The 14096-nt window shown below is 36.7% G+C and overlaps 1 protein-coding gene across 5 annotated transcripts in view; it reads left to right on the top strand.

Annotated features, from left to right (window-relative positions):
• Window positions 1-14096, top strand: part of CTNND2 (catenin delta 2) — an 831455-nt gene that overhangs the window by 495267 nt on the left and 322092 nt on the right. For all 5 annotated transcript variants that reach the window (XM_074329072.2, XM_088796434.1, XM_074329071.2 and 2 more), the window contains one exon: window positions 3955-4210. In XM_074329072.2, coding sequence (XP_074185173.2) covers window positions 3955-4210 — 256 coding nt within the window. The remainder of the gene's footprint in view (window positions 1-3954; window positions 4211-14096) is intronic.

The raw sequence follows: 14096 nt of genomic DNA, 5'->3' as shown, positions 1-14096 counted from the left end.
CAGGAATCCAGGAAAATACTATATTAAAAGGAAGAAATCTTACTAGTGTGCCCAGCATCCACTTACTCATATAAATGGAAGGCCATGGTTTGCATAAGCCCCACCAGAGTCTTCACAGGCAGGGTGAAAAGAGAGAATTTAATCTTTACGTGTTGGAGTCATTTTTTTACATCTTGCTTAAAAATACAATGCATTACGTTTGCTACATTACTCATGGTTAGTTTGAGGTCTGTTAGAATCTCACACATTTTCTTCTATTCGAACATATAACTTAGTCTTTAATGTAGTATATTTTTCTCCCCATTTGGATTGGTATTGTACATTATTTCATTGCATTGATCAGTCTTTAATTTACTTCAATTTGGAAGTACCAATTTGAATTCTGATTGTATATTTTGAAATGCTCATCAGCTACCTATTTATTGTGACCTAAAAAACATTTAACCTATAGAGTCAGGAATGATACTTCTGAAGGGCCATTTGACAACTGCCACTCATGTGATTTTGATTTTTTAATATGATCTTTTTAAAAGTTGTTTATTCATCTTAGATTTCATAGCCCAACCTCTGTTTTTTTAATATACTGATATGACTGATTACACTAAGACTCAATATACTTTAAAATAATATTAAGATAAATATGTATATTTCCGTTCTTTGATGTTCATAGAAATGAAGGTTTTTTGCATAAATTTTTTGTGTAGTTTTTCTGCATATCTTAATATATTCAGTTTAATGAGGAATGGTATAAATGAGTTAACACACCAATTTGTAATAATATTTGTCAATATAATAGTCAGATCATTAAGTCCTATTATAAACCCATTTCTTCTCTATAACTTAAGTAGACATTTCCCTCACTTTTAGACTCTCATCATTTTTCTGACTTTTTTCACCATGTTATGTAATTCAGTAATAGGGATCTTTGAAGTTTTAAACCCAATCCAGTTTACAGGCGGTAGTTAAAAGCATAAACTCTGGAAACAGAGAGCAAGGGTTTGAATTCCTTCTTTCCTAGATGCTGCGCAAACTCGAGGATGTTATATAATCTCTCTGTGCCTCAGTTTCCCATCTATAAAGCGAGACTAAGGAGTTTGCTCTCTTATTAGGTTGTCGGAGGAACTATGAGTTCACACAAGAATATAAAGTCTGATACCCAGTGGGAAAGGCTTTCACCCCATTGTGATATATACTGTCCTCTTTTCTAGTATCAGCTGATTTCAGCTTTGTTAATGGTAATAATTATAATAGCTCATTTGCTTAACATTTTCTAAATATTGAAAGAATAAAAAAATTAATGGCCATATCTGAACAAATACAGTCCATGTTATCTAGTACAATGATAATTAGCATGCAATTTCAGAAATAAACTTTTCGGCCAGGGGGTATTTAATATTTTCCCTTTGCTTAAAGCTAACAACAGTCCCAAGAGGCCATGTTGTTCACTTTGTAGTCAGGAAACTAGAGCTTCGAGAGCTCAGTAAACTTGTCCAACACCAAGAAGTGACCAAAAGTGAGCCCGATTTTCTAACATCAGAAGCCACGCTCTGCATAAATGCCATGGTATTTCCCCCCAAAAGGCCAAAGTAAAATACAAATATGAGCCTCATAATATTCATAAACTTCCTTCCCCCTTTTCTTCCTCCTCATGTTCTGAGGTGTCGCCTTGCTCTTTCTGCTTAACCACATTTCACACCTTAGTTTCATATTTTGACACAATCTGCCTTACAGTCTTCATAATTTTTTTTCTGTTATTTACTGGGAGTGTTTTTCTTAGATTCCTCTCATTATATTCTCTTTGAGAGTTTTGTTGGGGTGGCTAGTCAGGTTGCTCGCCATATCTATATATCTATATATCTATCTATCTATATATATATATCTATATATCTATATATAGATATATATATTTTTTTAACAAACATGTTTCTTTAGATTTCAACACTATTTCCTCATCTGTGCCATTTTGCCGCCCTTCCTGTTAATCATTGTATTTATTGTATTAGTAGTGAGTAATTTGGCATAGAAAAGGATTTTCTGATATTAGTAACCATTTTCAGTAAGCTTAAAGCTAGATATTTAATTTCCTGGATGAAAAAAAAATGCATTTATGAAAAAAATGTCAGGTGTACTTAGTTTTTCCCTTTTGCCCTCGATTTGCTGTCTAGCTCATCACAACTCTTCTAGAAAATGAAATTTTGTTTACCTCTGTGCATTTCTTTTTTCAAGAGCAAGGCTATGCCTGGCCTAAATTTGAAACCCCTGTCACCATAATATAAAACACATGGTTCATATATGTTTAAAGCATGAATTTTAAATAAACATGTTTATAATGTTTTCAAGAAAGTATAAATCTTCCAGAAATTGCATAAAGACATAAGAGAGCTTTTCTGGTTGTGAATTTAATGTTTTTTGGTCTAATTTGATCGTTTGGAAACTTAATCCATTAGAACAAGCCTCGTCATTTCATAACACGGCTCCTCTGGGAATATACACAATTTAGAAAGATTTTCTGAAATATTTTTCTAGTTTTCATCATGTCATGGTGTCTGTTTTCCTAATTTGGGTTATTATAAAAATTAAGTATTAAAAGTTTATTGGAAATGAAAAGCACTAAACGCTTAATTTAAAACCAGTTCTCAGTATTAGAATATATTCCTCTAGTTTCACTTTGCAGTGGTTTTTTGTTTTTTGTTGTTGTTGTTGTTTTGTCATTTCAACATAATTTCCTTAACTTTTTGTAACAGTTGTTTTCTCAATGTGACAATTTCTTTCGTGTTTGGTTTGGCATATGTCCCTTAATATAAGACAGGATAAAAGAAGCTCTAGCATCACCCACCAAGAAGCACTCAGGAAGTCTAAGTTGTGGGGGGTGATTTATAACTGGAACGTAAGACCATATAGCGCTCCCCGAGTCTAAATGGGCATTCCAGACACTAGACCCTGGCTGTATTGCTGTATTTTGGATGTATTCTGATCTGCAATGCCAGGAAGCAAATATCCCATCTAAAATTGATCCTGGCTGAAAATTGTTGCAGCAATTAATAACTGGTCACATGCTATTAATATGAAAGATGCTATTTTCATCATATAGGTCAGCTACACCTTAGGCAACAACTATTATTGAGATCCAGGAAAATCTCAAATATAATGACATGAACGAACTAAAAAAATAAAAAAGAAAATAAACCTAGGCCAGGAAACAAAAGACTGAAGTTCAGTTTGGAAATAATCCCGCTAACTTTAGTAACTGGTGTAAAATACTCTGGAAAAGCCAAGTCAGCCCCTTAGTTTGTCTGTTCCAGTTGGGCTGCTCTTCCCTTTCTCCTGCACACCTACCCTTCACCAGATTCATTTGTTACTATGACAGCTTTTATCAAAAGAGGCACGTGAAAATTTCAAGGAGTAGGTCCACAGGGACTGGAGCGGTACTGTACCCCCATATATGTAGTCCCTCTCACGTATTCTTTTTATGCAGGAAATTAACTACATTACTCAATTTGTTTGAACAAAGTAATAAACTTCATGTAACATCACGTGAATATACATTTTCTGAATTTTCTCAGCGTGAACAACAGTTACCTGTCCGTGATTCCCTGTAAAATACACCCTGTATAGCTTCTGGGTTTTAGTTTCACACAGTTTACATTTCAGAATAACAGACTTTCTCTCGGATGTTGGTAAATCATAAATCAGATGCATTTTACCCCCTGGCCGAAAAGTTTATTTCTGAAATTGCATGCCAATTATCATTGTACTAGATAACATAGACTGTATTTGTTCAGATATGGCCAGTAATTTTTTTATTCTTTCAAACCCTTGTTTTGTTTTGTTTTATTTTTTATGTGTGTAATTTGTCTCCCCCGCGCCCCCCCACCCCACCCCGCCTAGACATGGTTAACCATTTCAGTGAGTAGGTCCTCAATTTTTCGCTTTGTCCCTCCTTTCCTGTCCTAGCCCCATCTTCCCCTGGTGTCGACTCCGTCCCCTTGCAGCGAGCAGGCAGCCAGCATGGCCCCCAGAACACCGCCGCGGCCCCCTTCCAGAGAGCCAGCTTCGCCGCAGGCCCTTCCTCCAACTACGCGGACCCCTACCGCCAGCTGCAGTATTGTCCCTCGGTTGAGTCTCCATACAGCAAGTCCGGCCCTACCCTCCCGCCCGAAGGCACCCTGGCCAGATCCCCGTCCATTGACAGCATTCAGAAAGACCCCAGGTGGGTACAAACCTTTTCCTACATGTCTGAAGAGGTTTTCTAAGCAGACATTGGTATGATGTTATTTTTTTCCTGCATTGCTTTATTGCATTCGTGTTATGGGCTGAGTATGAAAGGATTGACTTTGGTTGGGTTTTATCCCTTTGTGTCTGATTTGGAGTATGAGTGTTTGTCATGGATCCCTACTGTGTTGTGTGGTTCAACAGCAAATAATACAGATGATCTTTTGATCGGAACATCGGTAGGTGCTTGGCGTTTCAGCTAATTGATAAGATCTAGAACAGCTCTGTTTAATGCAGAGGACACTGACGATTGGGGATGATCTCATCTGACTTCCACTGTTGTGGACTAGGCGTTTTCTTGTCTCTGTAGAAGCAGGCTTTGTCGCCATGTATGTTTCTGTTTACCAGAGTGTAACGTGGCACGCCTGACAGGTTGTACTAAACATTGACATTCAGAAAATCCATATTCTCTTCATGTTTCTGTGTCTGAAAATAAACATGAGGTTAAAATTGTTTGAGCAATGATAAAAACTTAAATATAATGCAGTGAAGCAATTGTTAGTATTGAGATGTGTTTCTTTTGGGCTTTCTTTTTTGAACAAGAACAACGGATTTAGTGACGCTCTACTTCTGATGTCGGAGTTGAATTCCTATAGAGTGAAATGATGTTTTATTCATAGTTATGTGATTTATGCTGATAGAGTCCCATATAGAGAGATATATGTGCATCTGTGAATACCATAGATATGTCAGATTTCTTTGTAGCAGGGCATGTGACTTGACTCTGGTACTTGAAATTCGTTTCCAGGAATTTGCTCTGATAGAACACACGAGTACTGCATTGAGGGGTTTGCATAGATTGTTTTAAAAGAAGAAATCACTTCTACAAACATAAAGGCAGATTGGGACCATTTTATGGTATTCGTTGAGATTCCTTTAGCACAATTCAACCCGCCTTGGAGGGTCCATGTTAAATACTCTTGTCAGGTAGAACCGCCATTGTAAATGTGAATTGTAATAAATGCTCACTATTAGCTACTAGAAATGAGAAGTATGCTTACATTCACATTGTTCAGTGTCCTGCTTATCCAGGTTTTCCATCTCAACAGCCATTTCTGTAGTCTCGGTTCTAAACCCACCCCAAATCCTTAAGTGTTCTTCACATGTATAGATACGTAGAATGTTCTTCAAATAACACCTCAACACTCTATTTGTCAGTAATTTTTCTTGACGTGCTACTGAAAACTTATAGAAATAGAATAACAGTAAACTCTTAAGAAATCCTAAAAAGAAAAATATATAATTGAATCGGCATTGCTTTATTTAACATTGCATATTTAAACTGAGGATAAGTGTTTTATCTCCAGCGGAAAGGTTTTAAATTTTCATATTAGGGGAATTTGGCTTAATAAGAAACCAAATTTATGTTTCTCTAGCTATAGATAAGCCTCTTTATTTTCTACTGTGTATTAAATGCATTTTATTTCACTAAGTGGCATATCCTTTCCATTTCGTATTACTGTCACTTTTATAGCCTTTTTTCTTCCTCTAGTATATAGTCACAGCTCTCAGCTTTTCAAGTTATGGATTATGTCACTTATATTTATTGAGAGCATACTATAAACCAAAAAAGAGAAACACCAATATAAAATGCTAGAATGAATCAGAGAATGTTGGCCACTAATCTTTGTATGTGTAAAATTTATATGCAGATTAGAATTATATGAATTACAGATTCACTGTGTTATTTTCAAAAATGCTAGGCGTTGGCCTTAAATATGTGTTAATTCTGAGGAAAGAAATTGTACCAGCATTCTAAGCTCAGCTACACAAGCAAAACAAACAGAACCAGATCTAGGGCCAGAAGTGGCCAGCTGTGCCTTCATTTTAAAGGGAATAATAGATAGCCTGGCATCATGCAAAATGGATGGAGTATAAAACACAATAAGGCTCTGCTTATAGAATTTTCTTTATAAAATAAAGGACTCTGTGAAAGTGTTCAGATTTATTTGAGAGACATCCCAAATCTAACATTCAAGCCCAATTTTTCTAATTCTTTTATATCAAGATTTTTCCATCTTCCTTCCAATAATGAATTTTGATTCTCCCCTAGTGACTATTACTAGAACTAATATGTTTAACCCCTAGGCTTCAGATATGTTTACTTTGGCGTTATGGCTTACAATGTCAACTTTTTCAGTCTTTAGACTTCTTTCAGCTTTCATACATATGTTTTTAGAGGGACTGTCTTAAAATTTTAATCACCATTAAATACCAGCCATGTAAGCCGCTTTACTATTACACACATCTTCATAGTGCACTTCTCAAAGCACTTTTACTGACATATTTCATGTACTTGCAATTCTCCTTTGTGGGAGGAAGCTGATATCCCCGTATGCTGTGCCTTAGATAAATGGACAATTGGAGTGTTAAATGACTTATTGAAGATCACACTGCCAACAGGTAGGTACACAGGCTAACGTCCACACTTCTTAGGACACTGCAGCACATACTGGTGTGAACGTTTTTGTTTCCTTAAAAAAACAATAAGGAAAAGGAAAGAATATACTCACATCTCTTACAATTTTTCAGAGGATGGTAGTACGGGGCGCCTGTGGGTAGGAGCTGGGAAGCATGAAGGAAACAGTGCACATCACTAGGCCTAGTCTCTCCGATAATTGCTTATGAATGTGTGGGCTTTGTTTTATTTTTCATTTATTTTCTAATAGCTGTCTTATCCCTCTTTTTGCAGACAAGCATCTTTTCTTTATTAAAGAGTCTTAGTTATTATTAATTGAGAAGTTTTCAAGCAAACTGTGCATTTTAAAGTAAGAATTTGAAATCAAATAACCTCCATTCAGTTATTAGACTTGAAACTGAAGACTTCCTGTTAGCTCCTAATTCCTCTAAGCCATGAAAACGAAAGGATTGGTTCTGAAGGGTTGGATATTTCTCGCTTGCTTGGTTCAGTAGTATAGATTGTTGCAAAACTTGGGTCTTTTCCCTTTTAATTGCCTTCATTGTGTACTCCAACAAAGAATGCACAGAAACCTTTTATACAAGAGACAGTAAAAGTCTAATTTCCTTTTTTAAGTCAGCCATCACTTTGAAAATGTTTATATATGTGTATATATATATATATATATATATATATATATATATATACATATATATGTATATGTATATATATTATTTTACAACCACATTTGCTGAGAAGTTTTTATTTGTTAATTGCATGTTATCTTCCATAAAATGTGAATCTCTTAAGAATTGTTGTGACTAATATATTTTGATGCTATCCCAAATACTGAGTTTTATAAACGGTTGTTTTTAAATATATAGGTCAAATATAGGTCTTAAAATTAAATTATATGAAAGACATTCCACTGAAGTTGGGAGTGATAAATCATAGCATCCTTACTTTGAAAATGTGATTAGTGAGATAACTAGAGACAAATGAGGCAAGATGGATATATATATACTCATATACCTGAGTATGCTAAAGGTACTATAAATGTTCTTGTCTACAAAAGAAGAAAAGTTTAGGATACTTACTGACATAACTTAATGTGTAGGTGGTAGCAGGAATAGCATCTTTTAATCATGTTTGATTGATCCCTTTTCAAGATATTGTAATCCTTAATGGACACACTCTCAAAACAATTTTTCAAACATACTTAATGACTCTAAATTACTGTAAGCATAATTTACATTAAAACTATATATATATTTTTGTTGTTCAACATCACAGAGAAATAAATACAATGGCACATCTTTATGGTGAATTTGGACCCAAATTAGCAACGGCACTTTCAGTTGGCTGTCAAATTTGTACAGCATGCTTTGTTCCAAACATGATCTTTGACCAATAATATAAAAATATGCACTTTCAAGGAATTACCTAGTGCATTTCTACTATATTTTATCTGCTCCTTTTAAGATACCACTAAAAAAAATTTATTACCAGATAGTTTATTAAATATTAATAAAGAATACTGCTTGTAAATATCTTATCATCAGGTAAACCTAGGGTAAGAATGTGTTCCAAATGCTCTTGTTTCATTGTTTGCCTACCCAATTAAAAAAATCACTCCTGTAACATAAGAGAATTGAATGCTCAAGCAATGAAACATACTATAAAAATACTTTTTAAGAGGTAAAGATTTGAAAATTATTTTTGAAATCTTCATTAAAGTTTAAAGCACTATTATTATGTAACTTAAGTACCATGGCTGAAGTGTTTGCAATGGAACAGTTATATAATAGTCTCCGTAGTCCAGTTCTCTTGGGTGGTGAATATCAGGGGACTTTGCTTTTCACTTCAAATGCCCAATAATCGTTTATTTAACTGGGAAATGTCAGAGGGGAAAATAAAGCATGCACAATTTAAAGACCTTCAGAGTATGAAGAGTGCTTGGAAGTCATTTATTCACTTAGGCTAAAAGCCAGTCTGACAAGTGGCCATTCATTCTCTGCTTGAATGCCTGTAGCAACGGGCCACTCACCATCTCTGGAAGAATTTTACTAATTCTTTGAATAACTCAAGCCTTGAAAACTAATTTATACTGATACAAAATCTGCATCTCTTGTAAATTCATTCCTTGATCTTGTTCCTGACCTCTGAGATCACGTGAGAAACACCCATCCCTTCTTCAAAGGACAGCCTTTAAACACGGTTGTTCCATGCACCGCACACCACTGCCCAGGCCTCCTGCTCCCGTGCCAGCCGCAGTCCCTCCAGGACTTGTCATTTCTAGGCCTGTCCTCTGGGAGTCCTCCCATGGCCAGTCTCCTTCCTCCTTCTGCTTACACATCACCAGAAGTGCAGGAAGAGAACCAGTGTCCCCTTTGGGCAACCACGGCTTATAGTACGTTTTCTTGATAGTTAAGATGAGAATAATGTTTATAACGATGATAACAATGATCATGAAAATCAATTAAGTAATACGTTCCATGCTTGGCATTAAACTTTTTCTATTCATTATTTAAGTGAATCCTCCCTCAATCTTTATGACATGATTTTTTTATGGTACCCATTTTACATATGGGAAAACTGAGGCATGGAGAGCTAGAAATTGAACCCAAGTCAGTCTGACTTCTAATCCCATGTTTCTAACAACTATGAATATTGATACCAGTATTAACTGTGCAATTAACTAAAACGTCAAGTCTTTTCACATGTTACTTCTGCAAGGCTATGAATCAGTTATCCTTATCTTAAATTATTATTTTTTTTTAACTTTGCATTGACTTCTTGTCAGGCCAGTCCATTATTGGATACTACCGAAATCTTTTCTGGGTCCCAATTTTGTCATCCAGTATGATTTCTATAACCTATTTCTCCATGTCACTTGGAAATTTGAAAGGCATGCATGCTCGTGTACGTTTTCCACAAGGTTTTTATCAAGACGCAACCAGAGCTCGCCCTGTTATCTCTCATTCGTCTGAACTCTTCCGTCCAGGTCTGTCTGAGCCACCTGTACGTTCTAGGTGACTTTTCTGTAGAATATTCTAGCGTGGGCTTTGTAGGTGTGATGACAGCATGAAAATATCTTCATTCTTTAAGCTTCAGAGTTAGGTGAGAGAGAAAGGCATATCCACAGATGACTGGAATGCATTGGGTAAATAAGACAGGTGTGATGAAAGAAATACTGAGGGGAAATTGAATGGTTGGCACAAACTTTGAAGAATTGGTGATATTTACACATGAAAGAAAATGAGAGAGAGAAAGCCTTCTAAGCAGAGAAAACAGTTAAAAAAGAAAAGAAGGCTGACAATGGAGGGGGCAGGGCCTGTTTGAAACACTCAGGCCTGGCTCTGCTAGGATGTAGGCCACACAGAGGGCACTATCTCTCAATGTCCCTGTCTACCCATCCAATCTGAATAAAACATTAGCTTGCACCTCCATATGTGGACATTGTTATTTATAAATTATAAATATAGTGTATTAATTTCCAAAGGTTTTCATAACAAATTACCACAAACTGGGTGGCTTAAGTCAACAAAAATTCTCAGTTCTGTACGTCCAGAGTCAACGTGTGGGTGTAGGGCCATATCCCTTCTGAAGGTTCTAGGTGAGAATTCTTCCCCGCCTCTTCGGGCTCCTGGTCGCCTCAGTCATTCCTTAGATTATGGTTACATGACTCCAATCTGTGCCTCCATCTTCACTTGGCCTTTTCTCTTTGTCTCTGTGTCTTTTCTTCTCTTCCTGGAAGGGCACCAGTCATTGTATTAGGACCCATTCTAATCCAATATGACCTCATCTTAATTCCATCTGCAAAGACCTATTTCCAAATAAGGTCACGTTCTGAGCGTCTGAATAGACATGAATTCTGGGGAGACACTATTTAACGAACTACACATGCATTAATGTACTAAGCTACAATTTACACTATAAAACGATCTATACTGACGATAGAACTGAAAACACGGTATAGTAAACGTAAAACAACATAATTAAAAGTTTTTATTTCAGTTTACATTTTTAATCATACAAACCTTTCTTTAGAAAAAGCAATTCATTTGACTATGTTAGACCTGAGCATGTTATCACTAAGAAGGCTGGTGTTCATCGCTCTAGGTCTAGATAGATGGGTGAGTCTGGCCATTTCCTGGCTTTGCACGTGCTTGAATTATTTGTACTATCTTGTTCCTATCAGGAGGGTTAGTTTCAAGCTATATAATATAATCCAAAAGTTCCCAAGGATCAACATGCATCAACAGCTATAAGGATTCCAAGGTGAGGTGCCCAAATAGGCAAAGGTATCACTTCCCTATGTCAACCCCACCATGTTGGAGCTTCTGGTAAAAGACACACCATCATCTGAAATGAGGGCCCAGTGAGAGGACTAGTGCCAATCCACAGAGTTAATGAGACAGTCCTTCATTTCGTCTGGGTAAATAAATGAGTGGAAATTCAAATGCCCTCCTCTCTCACCCCAAGGATGACCTTGTGCAGCCCTGGGGTGCACACTCTCACTGCAGCAGAAATGGGGGCCTGGGCTGTGAAGGGCGTCCAGTCCAAGCAGAAATGGATTCTTAGCATTACCAGGAAATGATGTTGAACCTTGATTCTTCATCTTCGTGAAGGAATGAATTCAGTCCAGAGACAGAATTTTGTGCAGCCATAAATAGCAAGAATTTTATTAGTAAAAGAAAGTACACTCTGAGACGTGGAGAGGGCTGACCCAAGGGAGGGAAGCAGCAGCTCTGCCTTACATTATGTGAGGGCTTTTATTTCTATGGGTAGAATTGCCACCCTTCTCTCTTCTCCTGTCTCTCTTTCCTGTCGGTGTGTTCCTCCTCCCTGACTTCCCTCTTGAAATCCAAAGATTGTGAAAATGGACAGCTTTTCACAATGTGACAATAGAGCGGCATCCCTGCTCCCTAAGGTCGTTCCTGTCCATGGACGCCCTCACCAGTAAAAGGGACACTGAGAAGATTCAGGGGGACAGAATTGGCTCACTTGGTCAGTCAGTCCTCAAGGACTGTCTTCTTTGAGGGGGACTCGTGACAACCCTAGGTTTGATTTTATCAACAAAAGTGTCATAGATTATTAATACATAGACTATATGACTGTATATGCATAATGTGTGTATGTATACTTAGATTATATGTGTACATGTATATATACTTAGATTATGTATTTGTATGCACTTACTCGGTGGAAAGTTTGCTAACTTAATTGTCTAACCTCGTATACATATATAATCTATTTATTTATTAGCTCTGCACACAGTTATCTAGAGATAAAACCTACAAAATTTGCATGAGCGCACTATGACTAATTTGACAAAAGACACACAATACCAAGGTATCGATTTTTCCTCTTGCCTATTTACCTGTCAGTCTGCTTTTTCAACCTCTGTGCTTTATTTTGTTTTACCATTTTAAAAAACAAGTCATTCTAAACATTTCCATTCTTTAAATCTATGTTGATAGAATGTTAGAGACTAAAATTATAAATTGACAAAATTAAAGAAATGCAAGATTTGTTTCCCTTATAGAAATATGGATACGTCACAGTAGCTGTGAGAACACAGAAAAGCTCATTTGCGTTGTTTGTTTATGGATTTATTAATCACATGCTGCCACATAGCGAGGCTCAGCCTTTTGAAATCATGTGGTGCTTCAAGTGGTCTGTGCTTCTCAGAGAACTTGACCAGTTCTTGATCACAACTTCCTCCCCTTCTTCAACTTATGCTGCTGTAACTATAGAAAGCCTGTTTAATGTTTAGCTTGTCGCACTGAACTCATCCTCAGAGCCTCCCTGGTTTATTCTACCACACGCAAAATTGTGAAATCCCCTTCAGTCATTTCTTGTACAAACCAGTTCTAACATTTTTTCTTGCTGTCATAAGTCACTTTTCTTCACCATCTAACTTTGAACATTTAATAGAGGACAAAAATGGAGCATTCAAAACTTATGTTGTCTTACATGGCAGGTGGTAGCTGACTGTCAGTTTGTAACTAATGGAAATTAATTTCCATTGCTTCTTGGGACGTTTTGCAGCTAATAATGCTCATTAATTTGGAGGGACTGACATCTATAGACCAAAAATTAGCATCTTATAGTAAGAAAAAATACATTTTGAACTGAAATTCCCATCGCTCATGATACATTACAGTTTGAGAAGTCTAATAATTTAAATTCCTTCATCTACTGAAGGTCATGTTCAACTACCTCAACTGCATTGTTGAAACAAGTGTCTTTTAGAGTCCAGATGAGCCTGTTAAAAAGACTAGAAGGAGTTCCATCTGTAACTGACTGTGAACAATGAAGTGAGATAACTCACTACCTTCAAAAAATTAAGAACAGAATTATCAGCAATCTCTCTTCTGGGTATCTACCAAAAAATTTTGAAAATGTTTATCCATAAAGACCTATGTACCCTGATGCTCATTGCAGCATTATTCACGGTGGCCAAGACATGGAAACAACCAAAGCGTCCGTCAATAGATGATTGGATAAAGAAGTTGTGGTATATATACACAATGGAATATTACTCGACCATAAGAAAAGATGAAATAGGTACCATTTGTGACAACATGGATGGATCTTGAGATTATCATGCTAAGCGAAATAAGTCAGACAGAAATAGTCCAGAACCATATGACTTCACTCATATGTGGGATATAAAACTGAAAGCAACAAGCAAACAACATAAACAAACAAGCACAAACTCATAGACAGACAACAGTATAGAGGTTACCAGAGTGTAAGCGGGAAAAGGTGGTAGATGAGGGAAAAGGGGGTTAAATATATGGTGATATAAGGAGATTTCACTCTGGGTGGTGAACACACAATGCAATATACAGATGATGTCTTACAGAATTGTACACTTAAAAGCTATATAATTTTACTAACCATTGTCACCCCAATAAGTGTAATAAAGATTTTTTTTAAAAGAGGAGGAGAATGAGGAGGAGGAAGAATAGGAAGAGAAGGAGGAAAAGAAAGAGAAGACATCGAATGGCAAATTCAGTGGGGAAAGTTCCTGCAATGCAGAATGTTTTACGTACTTAAATACATTTCATCGAGTGAGATGAAATATGTTTCCTCACTTAAAATTTTATGGTAGAACATGCCCCATGGGCCACCAGTTTTGGTGGCCCCTTTAGAGATGAAGCCATCCATCCAGGAAGACTTTGATTGTGTGTGCTAACTGGATACCTTGCAGAGAAGCCCTCCTGCAAGGTGAGGGCCTCAGCTGCTCTTGACTGAAGGATGCTGCAGGGCCAGGCAAGGCTGCTTCCCATTGGCTTAGAAACTTAGACAGTGATTGCTTCTGTTTTTAGAATTCAAACACTAGTTCCATTTCAGAAGACATGGGGGTGCCAGCATAGAGTGGCCAGCCTTTTCCTTTGTAAATGATCTTCTCCAA

Source organism: Rhinolophus sinicus, chromosome 3 (genome assembly GCF_057876585.1).
Source record: "Rhinolophus sinicus isolate RSI-liver-muscle chromosome 3, RSI-T2T, whole genome shotgun sequence".
Lineage (NCBI taxonomy): Eukaryota > Metazoa > Chordata > Mammalia > Chiroptera > Rhinolophidae > Rhinolophus > Rhinolophus sinicus.
Note: the sequence above shows the minus strand (reverse complement) of the source record. Positions and strands in the feature narration are given on the sequence as shown.